At 43.5% G+C, this 16,202-nt stretch overlaps 2 protein-coding genes across 2 annotated transcripts in view; one reads left to right on the plus strand and one right to left on the minus strand.

Moving 5' to 3' along the window:
• Window positions 1–70: 70 nt before the first annotated feature.
• On the minus strand, window positions 71–9,558 carry mrpl34 (mitochondrial ribosomal protein L34). The gene is made up of 2 exons (XM_061919828.1): window positions 9,400–9,558; window positions 71–545 (listed from the first exon to the last, which is right to left on the minus strand). Exons 1-2 carry the CDS (start codon window positions 9,453–9,455, stop codon window positions 227–229), a joined length of 375 nt encoding a protein of 124 aa, XP_061775812.1. The 5' UTR covers window positions 9,456–9,558; the 3' UTR covers window positions 71–226.
• A 2,795-nt stretch (window positions 9,559–12,353) lies between these two features.
• abhd8a (abhydrolase domain containing 8a) overlaps window positions 12,354–16,202 on the plus strand; it is a 29,859-nt gene continuing 26,010 nt past the window's right edge. Inside the window, exon 1 of the mRNA XM_061919829.1 lies at window positions 12,354–12,569. The gene's annotated coding sequence lies outside the window, so the exon portion shown is untranslated. The remainder of the gene's footprint in view (window positions 12,570–16,202) is intronic.

A 16,202-nucleotide genomic window follows, 5' to 3' on the forward strand; every position in this document is an offset into this window, starting at 1 on the left:
GCCCCTGGTCTAAAATGAGTTTGACATCCCTGGTGTAAGCAAAGAAGTGACAAGTGTTTGAAAATAAGGCTTGATGTTGAGTATCATTTAATGATGCCATTCACACAAGGTGGTGAAAGTGAAACCCAGCCCCCAATTCTCAAATGTAACTCAGTTTCTGTCCGGTTTTCAATCCCTCCCACTCATTAAGGAACTGGGACTAGTAGTTTCCGTGTCCAAGTCCTCTTCAGTGCGAGAGTGACTTGCGGCCCTTCAACATGCGCCGCAGGATGACTTCGATGCCGCCTTTGCTGCTGAGCCTCTTGACCCAGCCGTGAGTCCGCTTGCGCTTGATGTTTTTGGGCTGATACTCAGTGCCTCCTTTCTTTGTTCGGACTTGCTGGTGTTGCCACGGCAACTGCTGGAAGACGCCCACGCCCTCGGCTCGGGAGGAGAGCGGTCCGGTTCTTGGAGTCGGGCGGCCCGCGGCGGCTTTGGGGACCAGCCAGTTGCTGAATGACCGGAGGTGAGAGTTCCTATTTACTGCCAGCTTTCCTGTTGAGATGCTGACAGGGAAAATGGACAATATTATTGAACTGTGTAGCAATTATATTCAAATTGCAAGAAAGATATATATATATATATATTTTTTTTTTTTTAATAATTATTTTTTAAAGAATATTCTACATATTTAAGCATACAGTAAAATGGTCAAAGAGGGCTGTCAAATAATAGTTTTAAAAAAAATCAGATTACAGTATTTTCTTAAGTTGCCGCCGGGTATAAAATATGTGCCTGCCTAGAATTAATGCCAGGTCAAACTCGTTTTGCAAAATATTATTTTTATTAGCGCATATCTAGAATTTCCGCCGGGTCAAACTCGTCACGTCACGAGTGACGCTTCACCTGTCATCATTTTCAAAATGGAGGTTTCTGATTTCAATCATTTGAAATCGCATAAAGGGAATAAGATTAAGAGTTATTCAGTAGGATTTAAGGTCCAAGCTATTGAATATGCTAAAAAGAATAGTAAGCTATGTTTTATTAATATACCATAGCTGCGTGTGTCAAATATAAGTCATTAAATGACTCCCGCCTCCTGGTGGTAGAGGGCGCTAGTGATCCTTCTTGCGACTACTCGGCTGCAGAAGAAGTGACAACAAGCAGCAAGAGTGAGCAGCAAACGTTTATTTTTTCCTCTCGCTTGCACTTTTAACATTGAGGATTACATATCTAAAATAAAACAGTTTTCTAAACTGGACTTTGAATTGAAGCATGAGGTAAAAAAGGAAGATCTCTATCGAGACAGAGAGACTTTTAAAACTGAAGAAAGATAAGGAATACTTCTACAAACAAGTTATCGATGCTTTTGATCAGAAGGAGCTGCACATGGACTTCATTTATAAGTAAAGGTAAGATCATAATAACGTTTTTTTAATTAAATGTGCTTTTCATGATGGTATCCTTACATCACACTCAAATTTATAAGCGCAGGCCTAAATTTACCGCATGCCTTTGGTAAGTCCCGGAGTGAGAAGAGGTTTTAAAATAATTAGTGCCCCGGCGGCAATTCAAGGAAATACGGTAATCACATTTTGGAATTAGATTAATCATGATTAATCACTTGCTTGCATTACTGAAATTAGCTTAAGAAAAGACCCCCACATTTGTACACATTATGTCAGAATGTCCTCCACGTTTTTAGACATTTTACTTGAACGCTTAGAATTAGAGATGTTCGATAGGCCGATACATGCTTTAACATGTAATATCGGATATTATCGGTTTCAAAAAGTAAAATCTATAACTTTTCAAAACGCCGCTCTACGGAGTGGTACACGGACGTAGGGAGAAGTACAGAGCAGTTTCGTCTCCCAGTCGTACTTGCCAACCCTCCCCTTTTTTTCCCGCTAGACTCCCGAATTTCAATGCTCCTCCCGAAAATCTCCCAGGGCAACCATACTCCTGAATTTCTCCCGATTTCCACCCAAACAACAACATTGGGGGCGTGCCTTTAAGGCACTGCCTTTGCGTGCCGGCCCAGCCACATAATATCTACGGCTTTTCACACACACAAGTGAATGCAAAGCATACTTGGTCGACAGTCATACAGGTCACACTAAGGGTGGCCGTATAAACAACTGTTACAAGTATGCGCCACACTGTGAACCCACACCAAACAAGAATGACAAACACACCGTAACACAACAGAACAAATACCCAGAACCCCTTGCAGCACTAACTCTGCCTGGACGCTACAATATACAACCCCCACCCCTTCAACCCTGCCCACCTCAACCTCCTCATGCTCTCTCAGGGAGAGCATGTCCCAAATTACAAGCTGCTGTTTTGAGGCATGTTAAAAAAAAATCATGCACTTTGTGACTTCAATAATAAATATGGCAGTGCCATGTTGGCATTTGTTTCCATAAGTTGATTTATTTTGAAAAACCTTGTTACATTGTTTAATGCATCCAGCGGGGCATTTCAACAAAATTAAGCATAATAATGTGTTCATTCCACGACTGTATATATCGGTATCGGTTGATATCGGAATCAGTAGTTAAGAGTTGGACAATATCGGAATATCTGCAAAAAAGCCATTTTTGGACATCTTTACTTAGAATTAATTTGCACATTGCTGACCTTTGTATCGATCTGATCACTGATGGTATGGTGGTCAAGGTAAAAGAGTTAGTACTGGCAAAATAAACTACATGTTAATAATTAATGCAATTTTCTGTGATGAATCACATGAGTTAATTCATTAAATTTGACAGCCGTATTATCAATACAACAGTCTTAATGGCCACTAAGTGACACCAAACTAATCAGAATGAAACTGGTTGGCACAGCCTCAGGAAACGTTCCTATATTGCAGTGATGGGCGATGCCATCCATTTTCTTTCTGATCTGATACCCAGTGAAACTCAGGCTGGTATCGGCGATACCGATCCAATTCTTAGTGCAAATATACCTAATGTGCAATTCAGTCAAGCAATTACATCAGAAAAAACAGGACGAAATTATCCAAAATACACAAATGGTGTTTCAAACCACCCAAAAAGGAAATAAGTCAAATAATAAAAGCATTCAAAGAATTTATTAAAAAAGAGCTACTATTAGAATAGCATTTAAAAAACTACAGTGAAAATGTCAGACAAAAGAATGTAACAAGAAAAAGCTGACATTTTTTATACTAATAATTAATATACCTCCTCTCTGAGCTGCAACCTTATCGTGGTAGAGGAGCTTGCGTGTCCCAATGATCCTAGGAGCTATGTTGTCCGGGGGCATAAAGCCCCCTGGTAGGGTCTCCCAAGGCAAACAGGTTCTAGGTGAGGGATCAGACAAAGAGCAGCTCGAAGACCTTTATGAAGATGAAAAACCATGGACCCAGATTTCCCTCGCCCGGACGCGGGTCACCGGGGCCCCCCTCTGGAGCCAGGCCCGGAGGTGGGGCACGATGGCGAGCGCCTGGTGGCCGGGCCTGTTCCCATGGGGCCCGGCCGGGCACAGCCCGAAGAGGCAACGTGGGTCACCCCTCCAATGGGCTCACCACCCATAGCAGGGGCCATAGAGGTCGGGTGCATTGTGAGCTGGGCGACAGCCGAAGGCAGGGCACTTGGCGGTCCGATCCTCGGCTACAGAAGCTAGCTCTTGGGACGTGGAACGTCACGTCACTGGGGGGGAAGGAGCCTGAGCTAGTGCGCGAAGTCGAGAAATTCCGGCTGGATATAGTTGGACTCACTTCGACGCACAGCAAGGGCTCTGGAACCACTTCTCTCGAGAGGGATTGGACCCTCTTCCACTCTGGCGTTGCCGGCAGTGAGAGGCGACGGGCTGGGGTGGCAATTCTTGTTTCCCCCCGGATCAAAGCCTGTACGTTGGAGTTCAACCCGGTGGACGAAAGGGTAGCCTCCCTCCGCCTTCGGGTGGGGGGACGGGTCCTGACTGTTGTTTGTGCTTATGCACCAAGCAGCAGTTCAGAGTACCCACCCTTTTTGGGAACACTCGAGGGAGTACTGGAAAGTGCTCCCCCGGGTGATTCCCTTGTCCTACTGGGAGACTTCAACGCTCACGTTGGCAACGACAGTGAAACCTGGAGAGGCGTGATTGGGAAGAATGGCCGCCCGGATCTGAACCCGAGTGGTGTTTTGTTATTGGACTTTTGTGCTCGTCACAGTTTGTCGATAACAAACACCATGTTCAAACATAAGGGTGTCCATATGTGCACTTGGCACCAGGATACCCTAGGCCGCAGTTCCATGATCGACTTTGTAGTTGTGTCATCGGATTTGCGGCCTCATGTTTTGGACACTCGGGTGAAGAGAGGGGCGGAGCTTTCTACCGATCACCACCTGGTGGTGAGTTGGCTGCGATGGTGGGGGAGGATGCCGGACCGACCTGGGAGGCCCAAACGCATTGTGAGGGTCTGCTGGGAACGTCTGGCAGAGTCTCCTGTCAGACAAAGTTTCAATTCCCACCTCCGGAAGAACTTTGAACATGTCACGAGGGAGGTGCTGGACATTGAGTCCGAGTGGACCATGTTCCGCCCCTCTATTGTCGAGGCGGCAGATCGGAGCTGTGGCCGCAAGGTAGTTGGTGCCTGTCGGGGCGGCAATCCTAAAACCCCTTGGTGGACACCAGCGGTGAGGGATGCCGTCAAGCTGAAGAAGGAGTCCTATCGGGTCCTTTTGGCTCATAGGACTCCGGAGGCAGTGGACAGGTACCGACAGGCCAAGCGGTGTGCAGCTTCCGCGGTCGCGGAGGCAAAAACTCGTACATGGGAAGAGTTCGGGGAAGCCATGGAAAACGACTTCCGGACGGCTTCGAAGCGATTCTGGACCACCGTCCGCCGCCTCAGGAAGGGGAAGCAGTGCACTATCAACACCGTGTATGGTGCGGATGGTGTTCTGCTGACCTCGACTGCGGATGTTGTGGATAGGTGGAAGGAATACTTCGAAGACCTCCTCAATCCCACCAACACGTCTTCCTATGAGGAAGCAGTGCCTGGGGAATCTGTGGTGGACTCTCCTATTTCTGGGGCTGAGGTCGCTGAGGTAGTTGAAAAGCTCCTCGGTGGCAAGGCCCCAGGGGTGGACGAGATCCGCCCGGAGTTCCTTAAGGCTCTGGATACTGTGGGGCTGTCTTGGTTGACAAGACTTTGCAGCATCGCGTGGACATCGGGGGCGGTACATCTGGATTGGCAGACCGGGGTGGTGGTTCCTCTCTTTAAGAAGGGGGACCGGAGGGTGTGTTCCAACTATCGTGGGATCACACTCCTCAGCCTTCCCGGTAAGGTTTATTCAGGTGTACTGGAGAGGAGGCTACGTCGGATAGTCGAACCTCGGATTCAGGAGGAACAGTGTGGTTTTCTGGTCGTGGAACTGTGGACCAGCTCTATACTCTCGGCAGGGTTCTTGAGGGTGCATGGGAGTTTGCCCAACCAGTCTACATGTGCTTTGTGGACTTGGAGAAGGCATTCGACCGTGTCCCTCGGGAAGTCCTGTGGGGAGTGCTCAGAGAGTATGGGGTATCGGACTGTCTTATTGTGGCGGTCCGCTCCCTGTACGATCAGTGCCAGAGCTTGGTTCGCATTGCCGGCAGTAAGTCGAACACATTTCCAGTGAGGGTTGGACTCCGCCAAGGCTGTCCTTTGTCACCGATTCTGTTCATAACTTTTATGGACAGAATTTCTAGGCGCAGTCAAGGCGTTGAGGGGTTCCGGTTTGGTAACCGCAGGATTAGGTCTCTGCTTTTTGCAGATGATGTGGTCCTGATGGCTTCATCTGACCGGGATCTTCAGCTCTCGCTGGATCGGTTCGCAGCCGAGTGTGAAGCGACCGGAATGAGAATCAGCACCTCCAAATCCGAGTCCATGGTTCTCGCCCGGAAAAGGGTGGAGTGCCATCTCCGGGTTGGGGAGGAGACCCTGCCCCAAGTGGAGGAGTTCAAGTACCTAGGAGTCTTGTTCACGAGTGAGGGAAGAGTGGATCGTGAGATCGACAGGCGGATCGGTGCGGCGTCCTCAGTAATGCGGACGTTGTATCGATCCGTTGTGGTGAAGAAGGAGCTGAGCCGGAAGGCAAAGCTCTCAATTTACCGGTCGATCTACGTTCCCATCCTCACCTATGGTCATGAGCTTTGGGTCATGACCGAAAGGATAAGATCATGGGTACAAGCGGCCGAAATGAGTTTCCTCCGCCGTGTGGCGGGGCTCTCCCTTAGAGATAGGGTGAGAAGCTCTGCCATCCGGGAGGAACTCAAAGTAAAGCCGCTGCTCCTCCACATCGAGAGGAGCCAGATGAGGTGGTTCGGGCATCTAGTCAGGATGCCACCCGAACGCCTCCCTAGGGAGGTGTTTAGGGCACGTCCAACCGGTAGGAGGCCACGGGGAAGACCCAGGACACGTTGGGAAGACTATGTCTCCCGGCTGGCCTGGGAACGCCTCGGGATCCCCCGGGAAGAGCTAGACGAAGTGGCTGGGGAGAGGGAAGTCTGGGTTTCCCTGCTTAGGCTGTTGCCCCCGCGACCCGACCTCGGATAAGCGGAAGATGATGGATGGATGGATGGATAATTAATATACTTAGTCACCTATAACACAAAGTTTTAACTTTGAATATAAATATCTGTTTACAGCATTTGTTTTAAACAAAAAATATCAAAATGGCCCCCACATTTTTGATTTTTGAAAAATGGTTGAAAAAGTTAAGACATCCCTGATCGAAAATATTAGAAGCTCTTTAAATAAATAGAAACAAAGTTTAGTTAGTTAGTTAGTTAATAAGGCTGTGAATTATTTAGCACCATTCCATTCCATTCAGAATCGATTCCAAATCAATACTTTTAGTAACATTGGGTGCCACTTTTAAGATGAACTACATTCCTCTTTAAAATTGATGACAGCCTTAATATATTTCTATGATACCTAAAATAAACTTGGTCATGTTCAATAAAATTACACCCAAACATTTAATGAAGTCAGCACTAAATCTGTACAGCAAACATGGGCATCTACATCAACTATATGATTTGTCTGTGTGGCAGGACAAGACAGCTTAAAAATAAATAAATAAAATAAATATATATATATATATATATATCAAAATTACTCCATACAAACAGTGTGCCGGCCCACTCACATAATATATGCGGCTCATACACATTCTGCGGTGTCTTGTTATTGCATATATATATACATATATGTATATTAGGGCTGCGAATCTTTGGGTGTCCCACGATTCGATTCAGTATCGATTCTTGGGGTCGCGATTCGATTATATATCGATTTTTTTCGATTCAAAAGCGATATTTTTCCGATTCAAAACGATTCTGTATTCATTCAATACATAGAATTTCAGCAGGATCTACCCCAGTCTGCTGACATGCTAGCAGAGTAGTAGATTTTTGTAAAAAGCTTTTATAATTGTAAAGGACAATGTTTTATCAACTGATTGCAAAAATGTAAATTTGTTTTAACTATTAAACGAACCAAATATACGACGTATTTTATCTTTGTGAAAACATTGGACACAGTGTGTTGTCAAGCTTATGAGATGCGATGCAAGTGTAAGCCACTGTGACACTATTGTTCTTTTTTATTATTTTTATAAATGTCTAATGATAATGTCAATGAGGGATTTTTAATCACTGCTATGTTGAAATTATAAGTAATATTGATACTGTTGTTGATAATATTCATTTTTGTTTCATTACTTTTGGTTAGTTCTGTGTCGTTTTTGTCTCTCCTCTCAATTGCTCTGTTTATTGCAGTTCTGAGTGTTGGTGGGTCAAGTTTGGTTTTGGAATTGGATTGCATTGTTATGGTATTGCTGTGTAGTGGTTTGTTGGATTGATAAAAGAAATTGAAAACAATCTTTTTTTTAAACCGATTAAAAAAAAAAAGAGAGAATCGATTCTGAATCGCACACTCCTAATACATATACATATATATTTATTTTTGTATCTATTTTTTTATTTAATTAAATAAAGGATTGTTACAAATATCACGATTCATTTCAAAAATTATTTTTTTGCAGGGACATAGTTGATATTTGGTTGTACATTGTGGACGCCATTTTTGCTCCCCAGTAAGTCTTTGCTGTCGTCCGGCATTCTGTTTTTGTTTACTTTGTAGCCAGTTCAGTTTTGTTTTGCATGACCTTCCCTAAGCTTCAATACCTTTTCTTAATTCAGGGGTCGGGAACCTTTTTGGCTGAGAGAGCCATGAAGGCCAAATATCTTAAAAACTTATTTCCGTGAGAGCCATATTATATTTTGGTAATACTTTGATATGGGGAACATATTCACCATTAATTAGTTGCTTATTAACATGCAAATTCATAACATATTGGCTCTTAATTATTCCTTTTTAAGTATTTATTAATGCTTTTTTCTGCATGGCCTTATTTTACAAGCAGTAAGCCATTAACTAAGAGTCTTCCCTTATAACCTCAGAATTATTGCTCATTAGTAACCCTAACCCTTATATGGTCCACTAGTGTCCAAAAAAGTCTTAATTAAGTCTTTGTTACTTAGAATATGTTCCCCATACTAAAGTGTTACCAATATTTTTTAACGCTGAATAAAACTAAATGTGCGCATTTTTAAGTTAGTCTAACATTTTTTGAGTATAATAAGTCTCTTCTTCTTTTTAAAAACATTGTTATTCTGAAGCTAACAAATAATAAATGAAATACTTCTTACCATTAATGCCACTTCTTGGATTGATGGAATAAAATGCATGAGAATGTTTTGAATTTTGAACGTTATTTTTAACCCTGTGATTACCAGCGGAATCATTCATTACTTATCGCGTTAAGCAATGTCAGCTAAGATTTATCTGAGAGCCAGATGCAGTCATCAAAAGAGCCACATCTGGCTCTACAGCCACAGGTTCCCTACCCCTGTATTAAGGGCACTCACTTTTTGTTTATTTTTGGTTTAAGCATTAGACACCCTACGATGAGGTGGCGACTTGTCCAGGGTGTACGCCGCCTTCCGCCCGATTGTAGCTCCCGCTACCCCAAAAGGGGAATAAGCGGTAAAAAATGGATGGATGGGCATTAGACACCTATTTTACCTGCATGCTGCCTCCCGCTGTTTCCGTCATCTATAAAGTAATGAGCTCCCTGCTGCCCCCTACTGATATGGAAGAGTATTACACGGTTACTCTGCCCAGCTCTCGACAACACCGACACTAAACAACAATACATCATTTGTAGACTTTAATTACTGGTTAGAAAAAAATATTTTAACCCAAATATGTGAAATTAGATAATCTCCCACGGCACAGTGGTTGAAAAACACTGAAGTAATCAACTAGCCACGCTAACTCCTCCAAGTTAGCCACCGCTCCCCCCGGTTTACATGGGAATATTTACAGCCGGTTTACAAAAATATCCACGCCTCGTTTACCTTTGCGAATGTGTTATTCCTCTCAAGCGGGAAAGCGACGCCAGAATGATGTTCATGGTGTTAGTTTTGTCGCGCTCCCCAGAAACGAAAAGGCTGAAAGTCACGGGTCTTCTTCTGCACCGGAAGTGACGGTTCACGGGTTTGGTGAAGCGGCGCCCCCTGGATGCCTCGGAGCGGTCACTGCACATACAATAACTCAAAATGTAGATGGTAATCCATAAAGACTGTTTCAAATACATTTTAATAATTAATCATTTACTTAGGTAGCGACCATTCGGCCATAAAAAGGGTGAATAATAATTTAAATACATTAATATGTTGGTTGACTTAAAAAATGTATATATTTTTTTGTCCTGTCCAGCTTCCCAGGCAAATCATATACAAACCCTGTTTCCATATGAGTTGGGAAATTGTGTTAGATGTAAATATAAACAGAACACAATGATTTGCAAGTACACTTTCATCCTCGCTCAAACAAATAATGGAGACGTCAAAGAAGAAAGATGTAGGTGGGAAGCGGTGTATTGCGGCTGCCTTTAGCAACACAAACACAGCCGGTGTTTCCTTGTCTCCTTGTTTACATTCCCGAAAGATGACGGTGAAGCTTTACTATGGAACAGAGCGGTCAAGCGAACATGGTTTTCTACCACATGTCAACCGGCATGTTTCGGTGAGAAAATGGTGGTATTAGGTCGGCTCTTACCGTAGACATGAGTGGAGAACTTGCGTCGTTCCTTCTGCAGCTGCAAATTCTCTTGCCTCCTCCCACCGGCTGCCCCCGACTGTCGGATGCTTACACCGAGGAGGAGGGGGGGGGGGAAATCTCAGCCCGGCCGCCTTCGCCTCGTCTAATCTCACTAAAACACTAGTAACATAATAAGCAGATAATTGATTTTCCAGAATAATTCTAGTAAATGTGTCTAATAACACCTGAATCGCTCCCACTGCCCTTGTCTTTTTTTTTCTAGTCCTTTACTCTCACTTCCCTCATCCACAAATCTTTCATCCTCACTCAAATTAATGTGGGAATCGTCGCTTTCTCGGTCCGAATCGCTCTCGCTGCTGGTGGCCATGATTGTAAACAATGTTCATATGTGAGGAGCTCCACAACCCGTGACGTCACGAGCACATCGTCTGCTACTTCCAGTACAGGCAAGGCTTTTTTATTAGCGACCAAAAGTTGCGAACTTTATCGTGGATGTTCTCTACTTAATCCTTTTAGCAAAAATATGGCAATATCTCGAAATGATCAAGTATGACACAGAGAATGGACCTGCTATCCCCGTTTAAATCAGAACATCTCATTTCAGTAGGCCTTTAACGTTTAACTTAAAGTCTTGGCATTTTGGGAGAACATCCGCACCGTAACACAACATAAACAGAACAGAACAAATACCCAGTATCCCTTGCAGCACTATCTCTTCTAGGACGCTACAATACACACCACCAAACCCCACCCTCCCATCTCCCAAATTCGGAGGTCTCAAGGTTGGCAAGTATGCTTTAAAGATCTACTGAAACCTACTACTACCGACCACACAGTCCGATAATTTATATATCAATGATGAAATTTTAACATTGCAACACATGCCAATACGGCCTTTTTGGTTTACTAAATTGCAATTTTAAATTTCGCGCGAATTATCCTGCTGAAAATGTCGCGGTATGATGACGCATGCGCGTGATGTCACGGATTGTAGCGGACTTTTTGATCCAGCACCGATCCCAGCTATAAGTAGTCTGCTTTAATCGCATAATTACACAGTATTCTGGACATCTGTGTTGCTGAATCTTTTGCAATTTGTTCAATTAATAATGGAGACTATAAAGAAGAAAGATGTAGGTGGGAAGCGGTGTATTGCGGCCGCCTTTAGCAACACAAACACAGCCGGTGTTTCCTTGTCTCCTTGTTTACATTCCCGAAAGATGACCGTGAAGCTTTACTGTGGAACAGAGCAGTCAAGCGAACATGGTTTTCTACCACATGTCAACCGGCAGGTTTCGGTGAGAAAATGGTGGTATTAAGTCGGCTCTTACCGTAGACATGAGCCGAGAGCCTGCGTCGTTCCTTCTACAGCTGCGGATTGTCTTGCCTCCTCCCACCGGCCGCCCCCGACTGTCGGATGCTTACACCGTGGAGGAGGGGGGGGAAGAAAAATCTCATCCCGGCCGCCTTCGCCTCGTCTAATCTCACTAAAACACTAGTAACACAATAAGCAGATAATGGATTTTCCAGAATTATCCTAGTAAATGTGTCTAATAACATCTGAATCGCTCCCACTGCCCTGTCTTTTTTTTTCTTTCTAGTCCTTCACTCTCACTTTCCTCATCCACGAATATTTCATCCTCGCTCAAATTAATGGGGAAATCGTCGCTTTCTCGGTCCGAATCGCTCTTGCTGCCGGTGGCCATGATTGTAAACAATGTTCATATGTGAGGAGCTCCACAACCCGTGACGTCACGCGCACATCGTCTGCTACTTCCGGTACAGGCAAGGCTTTTTTATTAGCGACCAAATGTTCTCTACTAAATCCTTTCAGCAAAAATATGGCAAGTATGACACATAGAATGGACCTGCTATCCCCGTTTAAATAAGAACATCTCATTTCAGTAGGCCTTTAACTTTGTGATGAGGACACCTGGTTCTCATCATTTGGATGGGTGGCCAAATACTTTTGGCTACATAGTGTATGTATTTGCTGTTGGGTAAAACGCTGACTCCTTAAAAAAAATTAATTAATTAATTTAAAAAAAACGCCGCTGGAGTCCTTCCTGTCACTCCGCAGACATGCTTCCTGCCAGCCTTGGCAACAAGGCGACCGCGCGCTCCTATTGGCCAGCGCCGAGAGCCCGGGCCTCCTCCTATTGGCCGGCTGCGCTGTCACTCAAGAGGGCCAGCAGGCCGAGTGTGCTGCGCAGAGAAGGCAGCAGCAGGGCGGGGGGGGCGTGGCTACATCTGCCGGGTGCGCAGCGACTGATGCTTGCAGGAAGGCAGATTAGCGGCAGGGAAGGAAAAAAACAACTTATTTTATAACGCAATGGACGTTTTATCGCGATGCAAACCGATGCATGCTCTATTATTCACCTTCCAGTCCAATGAGGCGACTATTCTGCGGTGTCTTGTTATTGCATCTCTTTGACTTCTGAACACATCAAATCACTCCACGCAGGTAAGACGCGTTTTGTTTACCGAGAGGGGAGCCCAAGAAGCCGTGTGCGTGAGTGCTGCAGAAAGCCAACATTAAAAGCATCAATTATTTAAAATGGCCTGCATGCTGTGTTAGGTGTTGCGTCACAACGCACTTTGTGCGGGGATCGTGGCGAGAAAGAAAGTGGGTTACACATATTTTTTAAGTGAGGAACTGCGCCACGCTGCAACATGTAGCGTCCTTGCAAATATTCTGCAGTGCAGGGTTGGCGACATTTGATAGTAGGTCAGCGGGTTAATGTGGTGACGCACAACTTTTCGTGATTGCGTCCTTATTGATCCTGTCAGCGCTAATTTGGAGCAGGTCTTTGTGATGGAGATGTGGAGATGGCGTGACCTTCAGGTCAGAGACGCGATTCATGGCTCTTTGAAGAGAGCCGATTCCTTCCAAGAGCCGTTCAAAAGAGTGGCTGGTTATCATAGTTGTTTTTTTATTATTATTGTTATTATTATTATCACCCAAACAATCACTGGTTGCAGTTGTACAATAAGATGTGAAACTGAAGTATTAAAATTGACTTTATTTTGGGGCAGCACAGTGGAAGAGGGGTTAGTGCGTCTGCCTCACAATACAAAGGTCCTGAGTAGTCCTGGGTTCAATCGGGATCTTTCTGTGTGGAGTTTGCATGTCCTCCCCTTCTTAAACCTGACTGTACATTGAAAATATACGCAACCCTGACTCAAAACGAAAGAAATTTGGGGCTTTTAAAAAACCCCGCCCGGACGGCCCCGCAAAAGAGGACGTGTCTGGGGAAAAGAGGACATATGGTCAGTACAAACCCCGTTTCCATATGAGTTGGGAAATTGTGTTGGATGTAAATATAAACAGAATACAATGATTTGCAAATCATTTTCAACCCATATTCAGTTGAATATGCTACAAAGACAATATATTTGATGTTCAAACTTATAAACTTTATTTTGTTATGCAATTAATAATTAACTTAGAATTTCATGGCTGCAACATGTGCAAAGTAGTTGGGAAAGGGCATGTTCACCACTGTGTTACATTACCTTTTCTTTTAACAACACCCAATAAATGTTTGGGAACTTTTGAAAGTGGAATTCTTTCCCATTCTTGTTTTATGTAGAGCTTCAGTCGTTCAACAGTCCGGGGTCTCCGCTGTCGTATTTGACGCTTCATAATGCGCCACACATTTTCCATGGGAGACAGGTCTGGACTGCAGGCGAGCCAGGAAAGTACCCGCGCTCTTTTACTACAAAACCACGCTGTTGTATCACGTGGCTTGGCATTGTCTTGCTAAAATAAGCAGGGGCGTCCATGATAACGTTGCTTGGAAGACAACATATGTTGCTCCAAAACCTGTATGTACCTTTCAGCATTAATGGTGCCTTCACAGATGTGTAAGTTACCCATGCCTTGGGCACTAATGCACCCCCATACCATCACAGATGCTGGCTTTTGAACTTTGCGCCTATAAGAATCCGAATGGTTATTTTCCTCTCTTTGTTCCAGAGGACTCCATGTCCACAGTTTCCAAATATAATTTGAAATGTGGACTCGTCAGACCACAGAACACTTTTCCACTTTGCATCAGTCCATCTTAGATGAGCTTGGGCCCAGCCAAGCCAGCGGCGTTCCTGGGTGTTGTTGATAAATGGGTATTGCTTTGCATGGTAGAGTTTTAACTTGCACTTACAGATGTAGCAACCAACTGTAGTTACTGACAGTGGTTTTTTGAAGTGTAGCCAGTTCCTTTACACACTGATGTCGGTTTTTGATGCAGTATCGCCTGAGGCGTCAAAGGTCCGTAATATCATCGCTTACGTGCAGTGATTTCTCCAGATTCTCTGAACTTTTTGATGATGTTACGGACCGTAGATGGTAAAATCCCTAAATTCCTTGCAATATCTCGTCGAGAAATGTTGTTCTAAAACTGTTCGACAATTTGTTTACAAATTGGTGACCCTCACCCCATCCTTGTTTGTGAATTACTTAGCATTTCATGGAAGCTGCTTTTATACCCAATCATGGCACCCACCTGTTCCCAATTAGCCTGCACACCTGTGCGATATTCCAAATAAGTGTTTGATGAGCATTTCTCAACTTTATCAGTATTTATTGCCACCTTTCCGAACTTCTTTGTCACGTGTTGCTGGCATCAAATTCTAAAGTTAATGATTATTTGCAAAAAAAAAAAAGTTTATCAGTTTGAACATCAAATATGTTGTCTTTGTAGCATATTCAACTGAATATGGGTTGAAAAGGATTTGCAAATAATTGTATTATGTTTGTATTTACATCAAACACAATTTCCCAACTTTGTATGGAAACGGTGTTTGTATTTTATCTTACTGTATTGTGTTGAATAATTGACACATTTAAAATGGCACGGTGGTGAGGGGTTAGTCCGTCGGCCTCACAATTAAGAAGGTCCTGGGTTCAATCCCGGGCTCGGGATCTTTCTGTGCGGAGTTTGCATGTTCTCCCTGTGAATGCGTGGGTTCCCTCCGGGTACTCCGGCTTCCTCCCACTTCCAAAGACATGCACCTGGGGATAGGTTGATTGGCAACACTAAATTGGCCCTAGTGTGTGAATGTGAGTGTGAATGTTGTCTGTCTATCTGTGTTGGCCCTGCGATGAGGTGGCGACTTGTCCAGGGTGTACACCGCCTTCCGCCCGATTGTAGCTGAGATAGGCACCAGCGCCCCCCGCGATCCCAAAGGGAATAAGCGGTAGAAATGGATGGAATTTACTTTTTACAAATGTTACTTTATTGTGGGTTATACTTGTAAAGCGGTTTTCTACCTTCAAGGTAGGGTTGGACGATACGGCCTTTTTTTAATACCCCGATATTTTTAGGCCATGTCGCGATACACCATATATATCTCCATATTTTGCCTTAGCCTTGAATGAACACTTGATGCATATAATCACAGCAGTATGATGATTCTATGTGTCTACATCAGGGGTCGCCCGTAAGGACCAGATGAGTCGCCAGCTGGCCTGTTCTAAAAATAGCTCAAATAGCAGCACTTACCAGTGAGCTGCCTCTATTTTTTAAATGTATTTATTTACTAGCAAGCTGGTCTCGCTTTGCTGGACATTTTTAATTCTAAGAGAGACAAAACTCAAATAGAATTTGAAAATCCAAGAAAATATTTTAAAGACTTGGTCATAACTTGTTTAAATAAATTCATTTCTTTTTTTACTTTGCTTCTTATAACTTTCAGAAAGACAATTTTATTGAAAAAATACAACCTTAAAAATGATTTTAGGATTTTTAAACACATATACCTTTTTACTTTTTAAATTCCTTCCTCTTCTTTCCTGACAATTTAAATCAATGTTCAAGTTTTTTTTTTTTTTTTTGTAAATAATAATAAATACATTTTGATTTAATTCTTCTTTTTAGATTCTGTTTTTTCGCCGAAGAATATTTGTGAAATATTTCTTCAAACTTTTTTTGTTTAAAATTAAAAAAAATATAATCCGGGAAATCTAGAAAATCTGTAGAATTAAATTTAAATATTATTTCAAAGTCTTTTGAATGTCTTTTAAAATTTTGGTTCTGGAAAATCTATATGAAATAATGATTTGTCTTTGTTAGAAATATTGCTTGGTCAAATTTGT

This window comes from Nerophis ophidion, linkage group LG14, assembly GCF_033978795.1.
Source record: "Nerophis ophidion isolate RoL-2023_Sa linkage group LG14, RoL_Noph_v1.0, whole genome shotgun sequence".
NCBI lineage: Eukaryota > Metazoa > Chordata > Actinopteri > Syngnathiformes > Syngnathidae > Nerophis > Nerophis ophidion.

Coding starts and splice junctions, on each gene's coding strand:
- mrpl34 (XM_061919828.1), bottom strand. CDS start 9,455: ATGAACATCATTCTGGCGTCGCTTTCCCGCTTGAGAGGAATAACACAT. Junction 546..9,399: donor GGAATAACACATTCGCAAAG/GTAAACGAGGCG, acceptor TTTCCCTGTCAG/CATCTCAACAGGAAAGCTGG.